At 42.2% G+C, this 20,286-nt stretch overlaps 3 protein-coding genes across 4 annotated transcripts; all 3 read right to left on the minus strand.

Moving 5' to 3' along the window:
* Positions 1 to 521: 521 nt before the first annotated feature.
* Positions 522 to 7,029, minus strand: LOC308077720 (cystatin). Its single transcript, XM_080418601.1, has 5 exons — positions 6,796 to 7,029; positions 6,488 to 6,633; positions 2,193 to 2,344; positions 1,591 to 1,692; positions 522 to 1,210 (listed from the first exon to the last, which is right to left on the minus strand). Exons 2-5 carry the CDS (start codon positions 6,576 to 6,578, stop codon positions 1,094 to 1,096), a joined length of 462 nt encoding a protein of 153 aa, XP_080274727.1. The 5' UTR covers positions 6,579 to 6,633; positions 6,796 to 7,029; the 3' UTR covers positions 522 to 1,093.
* Positions 7,030 to 12,022: 4,993 nt separating this feature from the next.
* LOC308078103 (cystatin-like) lies at positions 12,023 to 16,819 on the minus strand. 2 transcript variants are annotated; one of them, XM_080419180.1, is made up of 5 exons: positions 16,658 to 16,819; positions 16,363 to 16,505; positions 14,063 to 14,211; positions 13,112 to 13,196; positions 12,023 to 12,834 (listed from the first exon to the last, which is right to left on the minus strand). In XM_080419180.1, the coding sequence occupies exons 2-5, from the start codon at positions 16,451 to 16,453 to the stop codon at positions 12,794 to 12,796; spliced, it is 366 nt and encodes a 121-aa protein (XP_080275306.1). In that variant the 5' UTR covers positions 16,454 to 16,505; positions 16,658 to 16,819; the 3' UTR covers positions 12,023 to 12,793. The 2 variants fall into 2 exon arrangements, with proteins under 2 accessions (XP_080275306.1, XP_080275305.1); XM_080419179.1 differs by having other exon boundaries at positions 13,095 to 13,196.
* Positions 16,820 to 18,404: 1,585 nt separating this feature from the next.
* LOC308078865 (NEDD8-activating enzyme E1 catalytic subunit-like) lies at positions 18,405 to 19,772 on the minus strand (the record flags this gene model as incomplete). Its single annotated transcript, XM_080420208.1, has 1 exon — positions 18,405 to 19,772. One exon carries the CDS (start codon positions 19,770 to 19,772, stop codon positions 18,405 to 18,407), a length of 1,368 nt encoding a protein of 455 aa, XP_080276334.1.
* Between the last annotated feature and the right edge of the window lie 514 nt (positions 19,773 to 20,286).

Below are 20,286 nucleotides of genomic sequence, written 5' to 3' on the forward strand. Positions count from 1 at the left end.
CTCCTGAGCTTGTAGATTACAAGCTCACAAGGCGTTGCATTGTGACACGTTTTCTATAGATAATGGGACATTACAATCAAGGATACAGTGGGAGGTCTAGATTCTAGACCTCCCACAATGCCAATTACAGTAGGGTGCACACGCACACGCACACGCACACACACACACACACACACACACACACACACACACACACACACACAGTGTACTTTTATCACACTTCCACACAACAGCACACACAAGCAGAAACTGCTCGTAAGTGGAAAGTTCTCTCGTCCTAAAAGTTAAATAATGCGGTTCGGAATGGAGTGATGCATGCATGGGTTGTTTAATGGCAAGGCTCCCTAGGAGGACTTTATAAAACATACAAAGCCAGACAGCCTCGTATTACCAGTTACTGGAAGAAAAATAATTAACCTCTTGAACAAGGGCCGGACAAATGAAGAGTTAGGGGTATTCTGTTTAACTACTTTCAACCTGACATCCCTATTTTTGGCATTTAAAAAAAAAGAAATTCAAAAAATGTCAACAATTCTCAGAAGTTTGCAAAAATAGAACATCAACAGGCTCACAACACGTCCCATCATGGTGTGTTGTGAGCTTGTACATACTGCTATTTTTGAAACCTGGCATAAGTGGCTAAGTCTGAAACTCTATGTGTGGGTCCTATTGTAATCTTGGATTTGTGGGGAGGACCAACAAAGATATAAAGACCAGGATAATCATGGAAAGTGAGCACAATTTGCTGGGCCACAAGAGGTTAAGACTTAAGTTTAGGGTGAGATCCCCCCCACCCCCTCATACCCCAGCAAATCAAACCCTGGGTACAACCAGGCCATCTACTGTCCCTGTTATACATTGCACTTTATTGTCAGTCTTACTTATTACATTAAATCACATTTTATCATTGTCATCTGACAAATAACAACCATTCACAACTGCAAATTTGGTAGTCAAAATTGTATTACCAAGACACTACCACCACAACCACCACCACCACCACCATCATCATCATCCTCATCTTCAACACATCAAAGTCTAATGAGATGATAACAATAAAAGCTTTAGTGATACACTTGTATGGGGTTGTATTTTATTGGTTTTCTTCTTCAGGTGGGGGGACTAGGGAGGTCTTCTGACAGGAGGAAGAGTCCAATATGTGTTCATTGTTACGAGGGTTGAAACGCACTTCGAAGAGGCACGTCAGGCGCTGTGAAGAGGGGGAAAGTAGAAACAATAAAACACAATGTTTCAACAGTTGTCGAGGCTGGGCTAATAAAAGTAGTATTGTTCAAAGGACTGTTGTGAACTAGTGAATACACAAGTCGCAGCTACTGTAGCATTCTGCTGTATTTTTGGGGTGTGTAGCTCATTAAATGTCTGCATTGTGTAGGTTGTTAAATGTCCCATTAAATGTCCCGTTAAAACTTGCACAGAACCATAGCCAGCCAAGGTATATCAATGCACAGTGTGTGCGTGCTTGCGTGCGTGCGTGCGTGCGTGCGTGCGTGCGTGCGCGTGTGTGTGTACATGTACATGTACACAATCTCAGATGCACATATTCACGTAAACATATATAAGGACCCTCACTTTTTTCCCCAGAGCACATTGGTCCAGGTTGTGGCCCTCTGTCTTCAAACACTTGGTCTTTGCCAGCTCTGCGACAATCTTAAAGTTGATCATATTGGTCACCTTAGGAGAAACAAGACAGAAACTTAATGTTGTATAGTGTTAGATTATGAAACGTTAATGACTAACTGTTATTATAAAATTGTTGTGTTCTGTATCCTTATCCTCAGGAGAGAGATGTGGGTTTTAGGCTTCAGTCAAATATCTAATGCAAATATAGTATTTAATTGAATTCTTAACAGTCTATCAGACCAGACTAGATCTCTTCCAATCTTTGAATGCTACAGAGAGTCTGTAACACCGGCCAGTAAAAGTGAGAACAGGAAGCTGTCATCTGCTCTTCAGACCAGAGGGGTATTCGTCCAATCACGACACAGTGTTCACAAAAAAAAATTTTTATATGTTTTTGTATTTCTGCCACTTCTGCCTATTTCCTGTTTCCTTCGCGTATGGCAGAGACAAATACACCCCCATGACGCTATTATGTCGCAGGGACTTTCCCCCAATCCAACCAATCTTGATGCTGACTGCCAAACTGCACAACCTAATACATTATATCTAACCTGAGCCTGTGCTGAAGTGATGGAGACGAGTTTGAAGTTCTTCTTGGCCTTGGAACGGCTGTTGAACTTCTCCACAGCGTGGCTAGCTGCTGCCTGAACATCTTGTGCATCTGGACTCTTGTCACGCCAGCCACCCAGAAGATTGACATTCTCTATCAGAGAGAACACACAGTCAGACAACAAGGTCACACACATACATACTGTGTACACACTGTTAGTGTACACAAAATACATAACATTTTACGTTTCGGTAGGTGCAGTGGCGTAACTGAGGGGCAGCAAGTGATGCGGTGCGGGGGGGGCCACCAGCAGGGGGGGCCCCGCCTGCACTGATACAAATATTTTTACAGCAAAAAAAAAGAAAAAAGTTGATTTATATTGGTCAAATAGAACCGAATTAGACCTGAATTAGACCGAATTAGACCCGAATTAGACCCGAATTTTTTGCATGCTGCGCGCGCGTGCATGTACGCGTGCATGTACGCGATTCTGCGTTACGCCACTGGGTAGGTGGAGATCTCCGAACACCTGGCTACACAACACTATGTGATAAATGGTCAATAGAAATGTTAGAGTGTAAAAACTCAGCACGCACAGACATACAAGAAAAGAAAAGAAAAACTAAAAGGAATGCTATCAGAACAGCACAGACATATTATGGAAATAGCTAGGCAGTGATCCCTCCGGAGTCAAATGGCAACTAAGACAACAAACTAAAATGTGTTTAGATTCAACTTTTGTGTAGTGTTCATTGAGAGAGTGAAACATTTTGGATGTACTGTAGGGTGGGTGATGGCTGATTTAAGAAGTCACCCCCGGCCTGAATCAAACTAATTTAATTCTGAGCTGGGTATCAGCCATTACAGCACACACTCAAAGGCAGGCTCGGTCCGGACAGTTTGTTTGATCTATTCTTGTTCCAACATCTTATTTCCGTGAGTCTGTCCACATTATGGTTACAATTAAGGCACGGCAAGCAGCTTAATGGATATTACTTGGAAGTAAAAGATAACTAATCATAATTATTAAAGAATCTCAGCTGTCTTGAGACCTGTTAAAGAATTTTGATGAGTTGCGGTAGGCACAGAGAAACACAATGTCCTATTCACGCATTACACACACATAGAAACTGGGTTTCAATGTGTTCTTCTTTCCGATGAGTTTGTGCTGCTTCAGAGACTCACAATTTGCAGTGTCAGCTGACCGAGTGAAACAGAACAGAACATTAGTCAAGGACATGTAGATTAAATGAAATCCCACTTGCCAAACCAACTCTCCTGCTCTGCCAAACCAAAGCCTTTACCATCACATTATGGGGTATACAACGGGGTTTCTCGGGGGAAACTGAAAGGCCCTCAAACATTGTATTTGGATAGCTTGACACTGAACTCTTTCCTCGAGCAATACTAATGAAGTGAGGCGAGTTTTGAGGAGAGTATTGGTGCTGGAAGGTACTGTAGGGATCTGTGGGACAGAATGTACCCATTGCACAGTGAAGTCCTCAGAGTTAAAGGGTCAACAGACAACATTCAGCCACTAGATGGCACAATTCATCTATAAGACAGCAATCATAACATGCAACATTATAATGCAATGCTGTCTCCAATTATTTCTTTTGGGAAAAAAGTATCATAGGCCTACCCAATAAAAAAAAGCACACATGGATAATGGCAGCCGTCAGCTTACAGAGGTAAACACAACTGTCTGTCTCAACTCAAGGAGGTATATCTCAATACTGTCCCCTCTCAGCCTTCCCAAATAGTATCTCAATAAAACAAAAATATCATAATGGGGTGGATTGAAAATTCTGCCCAGTCACCTATGCTAGCCAGTAAAAACTAACTAATACTTTACAATTTTGATGTGGGATATTAGATAAGTATGTGGCCAGCATTTCTGTACCAAGCAATTCGCGTCTGACCATTATCCCAGGTGTGGCAAGCCAAAACCATGCCATTTAACGAATAGCGGCTATGGGCGGTACACCGTTCTAGTGAAAGGGTTATTATGTGGGGCCTGTTATAATAAAATATCTAAGGTTTAAGTGTAAAATACTCCCAAACCCAAACTGTAAACCAATAGCCTGCACTGTTCCAATCAAAATAACTACCATGCTGACCAGTGACAACTCTTTTAGCTTAGTGGCCAAACCAGGCCCCTGTGACTCATTCTCCCCATAGAGACTGCCACATGAAGTCAATGGCGGAGGATGAAGTGTAAGTGAACACAACACATTTTCTTATTTTCTCAAATAGGCTGTTTCTGGATGTTCTCTCCTTGTAACCAACCCTGTTTAAAAACACTATGGTAGAGCCATTGTGTCATGTAAGCAGTCTTACTCACAGCTTTCCTACATTATCTCATGCTCACCTTTCCAGCTTTCAGTATACTGTCTGTCTCTCCTGATACACTGTCTCCCTCTCAGCTTTGTGTCTCTACACTGTCTGTCTCTCAGCTTTCCTTACATCTGCTTCTCCTGCAATCTCTCCCTCTTAGCTCTCTTAGCTCAATAAAGTAGACCCCAGGTGTTTTCTATAAGGCATATCCTAAAACTATACATACAAACATAGCCTCTCTTTGTTTTCAATGGTAAGTGGCCATGGTATAAGTGTGAAATGTACTCTGAGTTGTCTCCATATAGTAAAATAATGGTGGAAGGAACTGGAGTTCCATCCTTCACCTCCTGCTTTTCTGTTATTTTCCACTATACTTCAGGCATGATCACTTGTTATCACTTTTATAGTAACTTAATTGCTATGAATTGAATTTCCCGAAACAAACTTTAGAAATATTTAATTTGCACTTGAAAATGCATTCTTCTGGGACCCCTGGCCTTGCAATGTGAAAAATGTTCCAAATCTGATACGTATTAATTCCCTGGATAGAAGAGGGGAAACAGAAATATAAACATCTGTGGCAACTGGGAGACCATTTAAGGACTATTGGTGAGAGTGTGCCCATTTCAGCATGTTACACAAGTTCTTAAGTAAGTGTAATGAGCTCATGCATTGACACAGACTGACAGTCTATGCTGCTGATGATGACGATGACATGGCCATGATTAATGACAGGGGGGTTGAAAGACAGGAGAGAGAGAGAGAGAGAGAGAGAGAGAGAGAGAGGGCAAAGGAGCTGGGGAGACATACAGGTAGAGAGAGAGTGAGAAAGAGAGAAAAAGAAGGGGGAGTGTAGAGGGCAGGGTGTGCAAACAAAGCTAGCTAGAAGGCATACGTTATATTTCAGTGAATAAAGGGCCTGACTATTCTTTTGGCTGTTTATCATTGTTGCTTTGTATGGGGCATTTGTCTTGTAATGGGCTTCTGCCAGTGGCAAGGGATTGGCCTTGTTTACAAAATGTATGCACACCTGTTGGATCGGAACACTCACAAGTATGGAACAGCTGGTAACCTAGTTCTGACTTGTTTGAGTTTAGCCAGTTAATTTACTGTCAGCAGACTTCCTTTAATGTCGGCTGCAAAGAACTGCAGTGCACAATACATACAGGCATGAAATCTGGTTAAGACTTTATGCGTACTATAGAGAGACGAACTCCTAAATAAGCTTGGTTCATCATGTAATTTATAATATAATTATGTTTCATGTGCTTTATAATGTCTATTATTTGTATGTGCAAATGCAGGAATAAATTGCCAGAAGCATTGTTGCTCTTAATTACCCAATCTAGATATTGGAAACTTTCCTCCCATCCATGACATTTCTAACTATCAACACAAAAAGAAAGAACTTTGCTTTCAGGTTTTCTGCATTCCCAGGCACGGGATGGGATGAGAATAAATGCACTCATGTGTTCCATGCTCTCATTCCTGTTCCTGTGTACTATTGTCAACCACTTATATATTATGTAAGTGGTTGTATGAACCTAAGAAAGCAGTGCCTCTATCATCACCACATTTCACAAAGTGCCAGGACCCCCCAACAAATGGGTGGTAATTGCAGCCTTAAACGTCACAGACACAGCTATAACATTTTGATTAGCCAGGATACCAGCTGCGATAGCTATTCAACACTAGTCCTGGGCTGACTTTAGAGTATAGGTCCCTGTCCTTTATTTGAGTTGCTACCTGCTGTGGAACGCATTTCCCCCAATATTACTCACTGGGTCGGATTTAAATCCTCTCAGTCAGGCTGTTTTCCATGTGAGAGTGACCTGATTTTCAACCGGTTTCTGCTCGCTGTCGTTTACTCTGCCTCTATATTATCCTATTGTTGCCATAACAACACATCAACAACTATCAGCTTTGATATTGTATTGTTAGAGTTCTTATATTACTCACTGACTGTGATGATTTCCTCTGCCACAGGCTGGTCTCCGATTGATAGCTGGATGGCTGAGAGACACAGCAGCACTGACAGGTGTAGAGACATCTCGACGGCTGGAAGAATACTGAAGAGGCACTGCAGGTCGCTGTGAACCGGATCACTACAGAAGAGAGAGAGGACGGAAGTAATGGGAAGGTAGAAAAACCCAATAGCTAAATTGTAGTCTTTTTCAGATCTGCAGACCGAGACTTGAGCTGAACTGAACGGAGTTGTACGTTGAGCTGAGCTGAGTTGATTTCAGACCGGCTCCCATAAAACCTACCTTAAGATCCTACAGAAGTCGCTCTATGATTAGAGCAGTAGTTGGTGAAAGGGACAGTCAAGTGCGGCCCCTCTGGCATGAGATTGAAAGAGAGAGAAGGCCGGTTTGACTTCACTTCAGAAAAGAGTTCTACACTGACTGAACACTGAACACAGAACTTGACTATACCTTCTGCTGAATGAGAGACTGAGTGAGTGAAAGAGAGAGAGAGGATAGAATGGTGCCAGTGAATGAGGCAGTTGAGTATTTAAGCCCTGGAATGTTTAACCAGGCAGTGAAGACCACACCCACCTTCTGCCTGGCAGTGACGCCACACAGATTTAACAGCCATCAGTGGCTTTCTGCTGTGTGTGTGTGTGCGTGCTTGTGCGTACGTACGTAGGTGCGTGCGTGTCTCTGTGTGTGTGTGTGTGTGTGTGTGTGTGTGTGTGTGTGTGTGTGTGTGTGTGTGTGTGTGTGTGTGTGTGTGTGTGTGTGTGTGTGTGTGTGTGTGTGTGTGTGTGTGTGTGTGTGTGTGTGTACATTTGACACTAGGCATTGTATCTCTGTGGACATGTGACTCAGTTTCAGCTGGTGAATTCTGTGTCAGGCTTACAGTGAGCAAAAAGAAAACAAAATGCAAAGTTACATGAACAGCTAGTCCAGAACATTTCGTAACCACGTGATACACTCTCACTTAACCAAAACAATGCTTATATGTCACAGAGAGGAAACAAAACAGGACGTGACATTTGACAACACAAAGGTCTCCAATCAATGCAATGCACATCACAGACAAACATGAATTCCAGTGCCAGTCGAGGAGTCATCATTGCATGTATGATGCATGCTTTACTTTCAGCTGACTGAGTGGCTGGTTGGTTGAACAATAGACAAGACAGACAAACTGAACTCCCAACAAAATGGTGCAATCATTTGTGCCCATTTATGGTGTTGTGGTTTAGTCCGCAGTCTCTTATATTCTCCTGCTAACCTATTCAGCAAAATCCTTTTCACACTCAATTATCACTCCAGATTTGACTAAAGTACCAGATCCTTCATCTCTCCCGTATTCTGGGTCAACTTTTGTACTTTGTATCTCAAATAAAATACAGCCTGTGGGACATGCGTTCAGACAGACAACACCAACAAGTCTCAACACTAATTCCAACAAGTCTCAACACTAATTATTGTAAATCAAATGATCAGAATCAGTTTTATTGTCACATCACAGGTTTACAAGGTAAAAAAGTGGGTGAAATTCTTTTTTGTACATCGTTCCCATCGCAACGTTAGTTTCCATAGAAAGAAGAGGGGGGGGGAGAAGAAGAGGGTGGGGGGTAAGTGGGAAGGAGATCAAAACAAGAGAGCAACAGAAGGCCAGACAAGTTATCTACATATTTACAAATTACCTGAGATAATAAAAACTAAAAAAAACTAAACTAAGGTGCTTGAGCATAGCAGCAATGTATTGTATACTGTGCATGTTATACTTATACTGTGCATGATAGACAATGGACGTTAAGGTGCTTAGAGGAAAAGGAGCACAATAAAAAAGACCAAAAAAAGTCAGTGCGTTATACAAGGGATTAAGGTGCAAAAGGTCAGTGCGTGTCCACCTAGAGTGGACCGACCCTAGTATAATCCGCAGGTAGCTCCATGAGGGAGTGCAACAAAAGTCATTTGTACCTGGTGTAGTCCACAGGTGTGTCCGAGGGGGGGGCTAAAGTCCAAGTCATTGTCCCTGGTATAATCCACAGGTGTGTTCAGGAAGAGCCAGATAATCATAATAGCAAGTTATAATGAAGTGCAAATGATTATAATCAGTTAAGATGTTGTTTTTTCCCCCTGTGAACTGTTTTCATAGGCTGCATCTCAATGAGGGCATGCAGGTGAGACAAGTCCAAGTTCAATAACAAGCATTACATTAAAACATTTATTTTGTCCCAGTAATAAATAAATACTAAGGTCGGTACATAAGGTCCTGACAATCAACGTAACATGTCTCTTTGGGAGCTTTCTCATCTCTCTCTCAATCTCAGTCTTTCTATACCGCCTTTCTATAAGAATCAGTTAAATTTGACTTTCTCTTGTCTATGACAAATTCTGTTGATGATGCAAATGTATAGTGACAAATACCCCAACAGCATTGGTGCCCAATTGCAAAGTTTTTGTGTAGTGATGATGGTTTACCACATGATGGCAACATTGTCCTTAAATTAAGTGTGCCGTGTGTGTGTGTGTGTGTGTGTGTGTGTGTGTGTGTGTGTGTGTGTGTGTGTGTGTGTGTGTGTGTGTGTGTGTGTGTGTGTGTGTGTGTGTGTGTGTGTGTGTGTGTGTGTGTGTGTGTGTGTGTGTGTGTGTGTGTGCGCGAGTGCGTGCGTGTGTGTGTGTGTGCGCGCGTGTGTGACAACTAAAGTTTTCAAATAATTGTGGTTGCCTCTGAGATGTAGTGGACAGTAGAAGTAAAAGTATTGAAAATTGGAAATACATTTTATTAAAGTAAAACATACCTCAGAACTTTACTGAAGTACAGTAGGCTACTTGAGTAAAAGTACTTAGTTACTTTACACCTGGATAAAACAACAACAATAAAAAGAAGAGGCACGTGGGTTTGCCATGGTAACAGCTCTCAGTCAAAGCTTGGAAGAGTAGGAAGAATGTGACAAAAGGCAAACCATCTTGCAACACGTTCCTATGAAAATCTTCATGATTGTGTACTGGCTGAGAGTAAAATCTAGAAATATTTACCACAAACATCAATATTTACAACAAGTAAGACGCGCGAACGCGGGAAGCGAACGCCAACAAAAATAAATGATAATGAAAAAAATCATCAAAAAAAAAGTAACCAATAAAAAAATATATAAAAAATACAAAAAAAATCTGCGTTAAAAGGAGCATCTTAGAAAAATACAAATTCACAAAAAAAAAACTTTGAATGTTTTTGAACAATTCAACAAAGTGTTTGAAGTGGCTGTTTCACCCACTTCCGGGGGGCGGAGCCAAAATCCGAGCCCGAAGTATTTGTTCGTAGACCCCCACTTAGGGGGGGTAGAAAAAGTTTCGGAGCGATTCGGGCACTTTTCATTTAACATGGGGTTTCAATGGGGAGTTTTTAGGAACCTTCTCCGGGGCGTGGCTTCCGGGGGAAGGGGCGGGCTTAAACGCAACCTTGACAGGTGTGTTCAGTTCTCAAAGGCCTTTCATTTGATGTATGGTACGTCTATATTGGACATTTACTTGGCTGCACACAGGGCTGAGGCAGTGCACGCACACAGAGACACACACGGAGACACACACGGAGACGCACACACACAAGCCGAGCACGGTTTCATAGTAAGCTCCACTTGCGCGTCGGCGCGCCTCCTTCCGCTGCGTTCGCAACAAAGTGCAAAGCACTGGGGTCAGTGGCCAAACCGCTGCTGTTGCTGCATTATCACCAAGATTCCAGCAGAGGGCAGTCAGGATCATCCTTGTGGTTCTGACTATACGCCTGCCCAACCCTAAACATCCCAGCTGGCTCACAAAACAAGGAGCAAGGACAAGAAAGAACAAACAGCTGCGGGAAATCAGGTGCAATTTGTGCAAAAGTTCATAGTTAACCACTTAAGCACTTATCCTGTTAACCTACCAATTCTTTAAAAATCGAATAATTCTACTCTATTATTTCTATGAGGAATTATTTCTCATTTATTATTAATTATATCATGGGGGGGGGGGGGGTACTATGTTTACTTTCTACAAGGGCTGCCTAAAGTATTAGTGCATTAACTTGAGATGATTAATTTATGGAATTAATGCATTAAATCTATTTTAATCAACTTTTCATGTCAATTAGTCCCACGGAGTTCTTCTTAGGGCTGTTAAACCCACAAGAAATTATGGTGAGATGTAATAAAGAGCTGTTTAAATCAGCAGGTGTCTTGCATATTCTTTTAAATACTGTAGAGGTTTAAATTGTCCACAGGAAGCATGTGGCTTGGCTTACTCGTTCGCTCTCTTTAATATTTCCCCAAAAACTGTCTTCTTTTACTAAAATAATTCACTCCAGACGTTTGTAAAAATGTACATGAAAAATAATATTCCACAGGTTGACAAAAGGGTAAGATGGCGACGGTAAGAAAACTGTATGCTTCCAATCTCCAAACTGTCTGACACTGACTGACTCTTTGTCCCACTGATGACAGGATCATCAATATTGGTGATACAATATACACCTGTTTTTAATCAACACTATAATTATCAAAGGTACATGTTATCTTAAAGCAAAAGTAGCCTACTCTAATGTCAATACTTGTACATACATATTTTTACTCAATACTCATTATGAAATATCAATATAAAATGTTATCTCTGTGGTTTGGCTTCCACAAATACAAATTTGTGATGTCAAACCACTGTTACCAAATGCTTGTTCAGATGGGAAATGATGGCTCTGCATGTAAATTGTCTTGAGACAATTTGTTGTGATTTGGCACAAAAATAAAATGTTATAGAATTGAATCCTATACCTTACACTCAGATAATAGTCCCTGATAATTAAGGGCTTTGTAGGAAAGGAGGAGGATTTCAAATTCTGTTCTGTTCTTTTACAGGGAGCCAGTGCAGTGAAACAATGTGGGAGAAACTGTCTCCTTTGCTATTTCTTGCCATTACACATGCAGCAGTGTCCTGGACCAATTGGTGAGTAGACCAATAATCTAGCCTGGAGGTAACAAATGCATGGACTATGTTTCTGCATCTTTTTGAGACAGGATTTGCAATGGGAAAAGGCATGCATTTGTTTTATGTGGGAGTTCAAGGACACATCCCAATCATGCTTACGGTGAAGGCTAGAGTAATGGTCTTCCAGAGTAGCCTATCTAAAAGATGTTTAGGATCAAGTACACTCATTTTGTTTTGTCTGTGTTTAGTAGCAGATACTTGCACGTCGTCTTTCTTCTTCTTCTTTATGTCCTTGATAATGCACAGCTACAGGGACACCGCCTCTCATAAATGCAAAACAGTGCAGGGCAGGCCCTGAATAAATATTAAAATTAAATAGGGGGCATGTTGTTGAATACATTTACAAAGCCAACATTGACAATACATCTCTCTTTAATTTCTTATTAAAAATATTTCCTGGGGCATACCCTCCCTTGGTTACACAATACTATGATTAATGACTACAGCAGAATGACACAGAGCACTTCAAATATCCACATTTTATGCAACTATAGACAATTCCATTTCATACGCAGGCAAAGGTCCCAAAAGGATTTGGGCTGTCCCACACACAAGATCTGACAAAGAGCTGTTTTATCTATTTTCCTTGCCCGAGGAGCCAAACAAAAAATATTTTTAACTACACACAAAACGAAAAGATGAAAAACACAGTCTTTGACATTTGTTTTATGTGGGAGTTTATGGACATACAGTATCCTGATCAAAGATAACTCCCACATGCTTTATAGTGGCGCTGAATGTCGGCATAAGGCCAGAGTAATGTCACCCAGAGAGGGTATTTGATAGATAAATTTTTTTATTGCCACATTTGAATGTAGTAAACAACACAGAGACAAAAGCTTAGGGAGCGCTACAAATGCAACAAATGTCACTGTTGCAAATACATTTGTCCCACCAAATTAGGCACAAATGGCCTCATGAATCATGTGACAATGGCCGTCAAACAGGGTTTTGATACTCCATACTGTTTGCCTTGAAAAATGTGTGGGCGGGGGCCGGGGCCTGTTTCTTACAAAAACGCCATCTATCATGAACACAACTTCCAACATCACACTTTAGTTATTGAGAACTTACTTCACTTGTCCCTTTGTATTATTTGGTTTATTTTTGTGTGTAACTTATCATCATCATCATCATCATCACCACCACCACATCAAAGTCTAATGAGATGATAGCAATGCAAGCTATAGTGATCAACTTATATGGGATTGTATTTTATTGGTTTTCTTTTTAATGTTGAAGGACAACAGAGGTCTTCTGACAGGAAGAATCGTCCAATATGTGTTCGTTGTTACGAGGGTTGAAACGCACTCTGAATTGGCACGCCAGGTGCTGTGAAGGGGAGGACAAACATTACAACACATACAGTAAACTTTACAATGAGGAGGTGCATTTACAGCTTATGTGTGAGGACATGTCTGCATTAAATGTCTGCATTGTGTGGGTTGTTAAATGTCTGAGACTGCAGGAGTAATGAAATGATTGTATGTTACCACAGGGCACGGACATAGATATACTGTGTGTGTGTGTGTGTGCGTGTGTGCGTGTGTGCGTGTGTGCGCGTGTGCGCGTGCGTGCGTAAGGAGTCTCACTTTTTCCCCCAATTCACATTGGTACTCGTTGCGGCCCTCTGTCTTCAGACACTTGGTCTCTCCCAGCAATGCACCAATCTTAAAGTTGATCATATTGGTGACCTGAGGAGAAACAAAACAGAAACTTCATGTTGTATACTAGGGTTAGCATTAGGATAATATGTTTATGGGGGAAATCATTACAATCGAGGCATGAAAAAGACAGTAATTAACTGGATTCTGAAAGAAGAAACACTGTTTGTGCATACCCGGCATACCCGGGTATAGACTAAAGTACATTATAAATGCACTTGTATAGCAAAAAATCACACCCAGTGTGAAGTGGGCGGTGTGGTCACAGTGGTCATCACAGTGATGGAAGTTCACTTAAAGAAAAGTAATATTGTGGACCAACCAATGTACACCCCTAACTTTTTTAAGTGCATAGTCCTATTTATAGGGCTATGCACATGTGTCATGTTTCACTAGCCAATCACAGTCCTGAATAGACTGTGATTGGCCAATCACGGTGCAGGGTTAGGGGGGTACACTGGTGGCCAATCACAGCGCAGGGTTGGGGGGTGCAAAATGTCCAAACCTCACATATTGGGGCGGTTTCACCGCCCAAAAATCACACTTTTTTTTTAAAGTGAGCTTCCATCACTGTGATGACCACTGTTGTTGCTAAATAACACAGCTCACTTAAAAAGAAAAGTATTTTTTTTTAAGTGAGTGGTGCTATTTATAGGTTATTAATGTCATCATGCTTCTCGCTAGCCAATCACAGTACTGAGCAAAGGGTGTGAATAGAGTCAGCCAATCACAGTACAGCGAAAGACACATTTTCACGACGGTCTTTTCACGACGGTCCCAAACCCACTCATAGGAGCGGCTACACCGCTCAAAAACCTTCCTCAAACAATAATAGAACATAGCATAGCATAGTATAGCATCGCATGGCATAACCTCTATTATATTATGTATCTAACCTGACTCTGTGCTGAGGTGATGAACACCAGCTTGAAGTTCTTCTCATTGGAACGGCTGTTGAGCTTCTGCACTGCATAGCTAGCTGCTGCCTGAACATCTTGTGCATCTGGACTCTTGTCACGCCAGCCATCCAGACGATTGACATTCTCTATCAGAGAGAACACACAGTCAGACAGACATACATGTATAAGTTCACACACACATGCAATACCTACCTACCTGTATTCACACATACACAAAATACATTGTAATAAGTTGGGGTGTGCTGGTTGTCTATAGCTAGAATGCTATCAGCACACGCATATATTATGCACTGATTTCATATACACAGTCATGTACAACAAGCGCACACACACACGCACATGTCGTATCGTCCCATTTGATCAGACAAGAAAAACACTATTCCATAACTATTCCCTAAGTGCAAGAATAAGAAGCATCCAGTTTGAAAGAGGGTTTGTCCACAGAAATGTATTTATTTCCATAGACGTTGACATCTGCATTGCCAATCACAGAGTGTACCTGAATCACCAAAACATTGCACTTTACAGACAGACATTTGACATAGGACCTCCTCACAGTCCTCCTTCTTGACCACTCACAAACAAGTTTTTAGAAACAAAAGGCTTCTTGGCCAGCCTTTCTCAGTCATCACAAGGAATTAGCATCCGCCTAGATTTTAAACATTTGACAATTTACTTTAACCCTTATCTATAAAACTATACTTTTACACAAGCTCATATTATGAAATCTTTGTTTAACATCTTATTAGCTTCAAATTAAGTCCACACACATTATACATTCACAATTGCAAACAGCAGTTAGAAATACAATGAGTCAACAAAGACAACAGTTACTTTAAGACAGAACATTTTCCTTAACTGACATTTCTCTTTGTTAACAACACAAGTCATAGTTTATCAAGACTTTAATCATTTTAACTACACACTGCAGACCTAAGACTGAAGAATAACTAGAAAAAGTGCTCCTCGGAGCACAGGTCTCCGCCAGGTTACAGTAGGTTATTGTGGCCTCCTGGTGGCGCTATAATAGGCCAATGTGAAAAGGGGACCATTTCTTCTTGGGCCTTTCACGACAATCGGACCTTGCATTCATGATTTTAGGCATTTTGTTCCAAAAATTTGTTTTGCTAAATTATACCTGCTGGTGGAGCTATATATAACAGGCCAATGTGAAAAGGGTGGCATTTCTTCCTCGGCCTAGTGGGAATGTGCGTGTGAAATTGCACGGAAAGCGCAAGCTGCGTTCATGATTTGAGGCATTTTGTTCAAAACGGACCAATTCAAAGCCAACCTTAGCCAATGAGGATGGAATATGGAAAATCGGACAGATCCGTGTTGATCACATGACTATAGAGATACTGTGTACCGATTTGCATGACGTTTGGATAAAATCTGTAGGAGTAAATGGGTTTTGCACAAATCGGCCTCCTGGTGGCGCTATAATAGGCCCATGTGAAATATTTGGGTCAGAGGTTCTGAATTGGCATCCAGGGAGTGTGTGTGCACAGTTTCGCAGCGACCGGGCCAACGGTGCCTGAGATTAGCTGTTCACAGACAGATGGACGGACGGACACACGGACACACAAACGGACGGACAGGGGGTAAAACATACTCTCTCGTCATGCCTTTCGGCCTGGCGGAGACAATAAAAGTGTATATATTTTAACTGTTTACTCAATCATCTTGACCTGGCTTCCATCAGTACACATTTGCTGTCTGTGACCTATGCCCAGGAAGGAACAATGATTACTCTGATTAGTTTAAATGAATACAAAAGACTTCTTCTGATAATCAAGACAAGACAGAGGTTGTCAATGCCTCTGAACCAAGGAACAAAAGGTTTATCAGAACGACTGTTGTGACTCTCACCTCTCACCTGGACTCTACAATGGCCAGGAACTCTGAACTGATTGCATTACAGCTGAGCCCACACAAAGGTCTCTCCCAGTACTTAGTCAAAGGTCAAACTCAGTTCTAAATACAAACCTTCAAGTATTTTACCAATTAAATGGAATATCATAGAAATACATGTTCTCATGTTTGAAATGCTACTTTTAGTCCTGGATATACCATACACGCGCGCGCACACACACACACACACACACACACACACACACACGACACACACGACACATACGCATACGCATACACATACACATACACATACACATACACATACACACACAGCTACGCTCGCTGTCTTTATACTCTAATATATTGTTCCCATAACAACACATCAACAATTATCAGTTACAGTTCCTAACCATATTACTCACGGGCTACGATGATTTGGTGTTGCCATCCAAGTGAGAGCTGGATGACAGAGAGACACAGCAGCACTGACAGGGGTAGAGAGTCTAGAGACATCCTGGAGACTGGAGAGGTAGATTACTGAAGCACAGCAGGTTAAACCGGATCACTACAGAAAAGAGAGGACGGAAGTAATGGGAAGGCAGAAAACCCTGACAGCTAAATTGTAGTCTGTTCAGATGTGCAGACCGAGACTTGAGCTGAAGTGGGCAAAGTTGCGTGTTGATCTGATTGCAGACCAGCTCCCATAAAAGTGATTACCTTAACGTCCTGGTCTCTGGAGCCAAGCAGACACTCTCTATGTTCAGAGCAGTAGTAGTTGGTGAACGGGCTAGTCAAGTGGCCCCTCTCGCTTGAGCTTAAAGGAAAGAGAACAGGAGTCACTTCACTCGTACAGAGAGAGTTCTACACTGTAGTCTAGAACTTGACTATTAGATCAGATAGAATGGTATTTAAGCCCTGGGATGTTTAACCAGTCCGTGGAGACCACACCCACCTTCTGCCTGTCACTGATGCCACACAGACTTAACAGCCATCAGTGCTGTATTGCTTGTATATGGGCTTACAGTTATCCATAACACGTTAAAAAATATGTATTACGGTAATCATGTGGGGGGGGGGACAGTGATGGGAGACGGGAGACAGAGCAGCAGAGAAGGGGTGAGGGGTGTTCTTTGAACTTCGATTCATAGTGGACTTCAATTGCTGTATGTGGTCAGCACATTTACTGACTTAAAGGCCAGAGAAATCCAGAGCAGGTATTGATTGTGTCTGCAATAAAAACATTTTCATGAATGTAGCCTATTTATCACTGAGCACATCAACAACTTCTCAATCATCTCTTAAACCTGAGTTATACTTTGTCATGGGACGATGTCGTGTGCCAATCTACAAGCTTGCAGACCATAATACAGTCGTATCTATAATACAGTCGCAGTACTATTCAAAGCATACTTACTGTAGTAGTAGTGATCAGATCTGTAAAAGATTCCCCCACAACCCCTGGCCCTGCCTCCCAGCAATGCAAAGCAACACCGGCTCTGATTAAAAATGTAAATGAAATAGGGGCATGTGATATTGAGTAAATCTACAAACCAACATTGACTTAAGAGTCAGTTAGGTTCAAATCTTTCCTGGAGTATACCCTCATTTGGTTACACAAAAAATAACGGTTAACGGCTACTGAATGCCCCAGAATGCATCAAGTGTACGCATTTTATTAACTACAGTAGAGAGACATTTCCATTTCACACGTAGACAGAAGGTCCAAAAAGGATTTGGGTTTACACCCACAAGAACGTATGGCAAGACCTGATGAAGAGCTGTTTAAATGACTCTTGCAGATATGACTAATGACTATAGTATTTTTCAACATAAAATTGTCTGTCTGTCTGTCTGTCTGTCTGTCTGTCTGTCTGTCTGTCTGTCTGTCTGTCTGTCTGTCTGTCTGTAGTTAATCTCACAGACCACTAAATTGATCATCACCAATTTTCTTGTGCATGCTGCCAGTAGGCCAAGGAAGTACATTTTTGATCCACCATCCCGCCAAACCACCAATTCTCCCTCTGCCCTTGGTTTCCTTTCTGACCTATCTGAAATAAAACGAAAAAAATCCCCAAAAAGATCTTTGAGAAAGAAAGAGAAATGTGTACAGTATACAGGTCCACCAGTGTGTGTGTGTGTGTGTGTGTGTGTGTGTGTGTGTGTGTGTGTGTGTGTGTGTGTGTGTGTGTGTGTGTGTGTGTGTGTGTGTGTGTGTGTGTGTGTGTGTGTGTGTGTGTGTGTGGGCGCGCGCCCGCGCCCGTCCGTCCGTCCTGGGCTATTCTCACAAACCACCGAAACCATCAGCACCACGCTAGCAGGCCAAGGAAGTAAACTTTTATTTAATGGAAGTCAATGGGGCTTGGATCAGGCTGAAACCTTGCCCAAATTTGGAATCATATGTCATAGATACATCATAGGTGACTGGTCACAGGCTGGCCACAAGAAGTGTGAGGTCTGCATGAAGCTACGCCGTTCCTATGTGGTTCTCAAGATCCTCGTGATCTGATTTTTTAAATCGAAGTGTGAAGAGCATGGTCTGGGGTGTGGTCACATCAGCTACAGCCAGCTCCTGTCCATCTGTCAGCCCCAACTCCTCCAGCGTTTTAGACAGATTTGGCCGCGTCCGCTGTTCGATTGAAACCACACCCTGCAAATACAATGTTTTCATCTTTCCTTCCACTTCTGCTCTTATAGAGGGCGATTTCATCTGTAGGGAGACGCTGTCAGTCAAGTAATCAAGCATCACCTGCAGCTTGGAAGATGAAGAGAAGTGCAAGTCCAGAGGTAACTGGCTGCAGGCTAAACAGTTCTCATCTCTTTCAACCTCATACATTTCGGTGTACAGGCCGTGAGCATAATTTAAGAACATGTAGTTGTTGAGATAATTGTAGGTACGTGATGCTATTTTGAATACCTCCGTTGCACAGGCAGCTGCAATAACTGCATTTGTGGATGCCACAGCTGGGATTATCCTCTTTACAACACCCTGGGTGAGTCTGTAGGTGACTCCTGTGATACTGAACTCCGCTGCCCTCTCCAGACTCCTCTGGTACACCCACTGGATGTGCTCTGGGTCATCTCCATCCAGTGCCACACCATCTTCAAAAGGTTTCTCTTTGGGCCACAGCAGCATGCGGACATACTCGACGCAATGCTCTGGCAGCCGCGGCATAGAGGCAATCGTACACATGGGGAAGTTGATCTGAGGCGGGTAAAACGCCAGGGTGCAGACAATGCAGGCACTCATGCCAGGCATAATGACCTTTGCATTGCCTTTAAAGCCTTCAGTCCCTCCATCGATTAAAGGAATGATGGAACTGGGGTCCAGGACGCCATCCTCATACTTCAGCAGTGACAGCACCATACCATTTATCCACCTCCTAGCGACTATAGAGTCTAGTCCACAGACAATGATATGGAATCGTCCATAAAATCTCTCATCAAAGTCTTGAATTTTCTTAAAATGGGGGACCACACAACAGCCAGGAATTCGACTGTTAATAAATTCAGCCGCTACATCTGCCTTAGGCCGACCAACATCTTTAGCCCTGAAGAGAAACTGTCTGTTGAGGTTGGAGACATCAATGGTGTCCATGTCAACCACGTGGATCTTACGAAAGCCTGACAAAGCCAGGTCTTTGAGGAGCTCACATCCAAGGCCACCAGCACCAATGACTAGGACTTCGCAGATATCTAATATAAACTGCAGTGACTCTGTGCTGGCTTCGAAGGCAGGATGTGTGAAGGGCCCAGATCTCTCTAGAAACTTTCTGATGTGGTTCCATCTTCCCTCCCATGCACCCTGATCTCCAGTGCCTCCATCCACCATCATTGACTCTTTCACCACGGTCCTGTTACTTACAAACAACAACCCTGACTGTATCAGAACCAGAACCCCTGTCTCCCTTTTACAACATTTACAACACCTTATATAGACAGAGCGCAGAGCTCTGGTCTGACGTCACACACAGACTGTTGCCATGAATGCTTAAAAACCTCAATCTGTGGGGGCTCCCTTACAAAGTGTGCTGAATTAGAAAGCCAGCAACAATAGTGGTGAATCACTGGCAATGGTTCTGTGCCAACTTGGAGGGTTTCTCTGCTGTTCTCTTTTCCATTGAGAACAACCATTATGTAATGGAACCATTACACTCTCAGAGTTACGGGGGGCCTTGGAATTACAAAGTTTGAGAAGCCCTGAGCTAGAGTGTGCCAAGATATAGAGAAGGAAAATAAATAATTTAAGTTAAATAATTAATAAACAATAGTGAGAAGAACATAACTGGGTTATCTCGAGAGATCGAGGCCACTAATTAGTAACTAACTAGAAAGGTGCGTTCAGCTTC

Source organism: Gymnoscopelus braueri, assembly GCF_963280865.1.
Source record: "Gymnoscopelus braueri genome assembly, chromosome: 22".
In the NCBI taxonomy this organism is placed as follows: Eukaryota; Metazoa; Chordata; class Actinopteri; order Myctophiformes; family Myctophidae; genus Gymnoscopelus; species Gymnoscopelus braueri.

Bases quoted from the DNA above. Each gene is read 5' to 3' on its own strand.
- LOC308077720 (XM_080418601.1), bottom strand. From the start codon at position 6,578: ATGTCTCTACACCTGTCAGTGCTGCTGTGTCTCTCAGCCATCCAGCTA. The intron at 1,693-2,192 runs GTTAGATATAAT...GTTTCTCCTAAG, and splicing joins TCACTTCAGCACAGGCTCAG to GTGACCAATATGATCAACTT. The intron at 1,211-1,590 runs GTGAGGGTCCTT...CCCTCTTCACAG, and splicing joins AATGTGCTCTGGGGAAAAAA to CGCCTGACGTGCCTCTTCGA.
- LOC308078103 (XM_080419179.1), bottom strand. From the start codon at position 16,453: ATGTCTCTAGACTCTCTACCCCTGTCAGTGCTGCTGTGTCTCTCTGTC. The intron at 14,212-16,362 runs GTGAGTAATATG...TCTCTCTGATAG, and splicing joins ACACCAAATCATCGTAGCCC to AGAATGTCAATCGTCTGGAT. The intron at 13,197-14,062 runs GTTAGATACATA...GTTTCTCCTCAG, and splicing joins TCACCTCAGCACAGAGTCAG to GTCACCAATATGATCAACTT.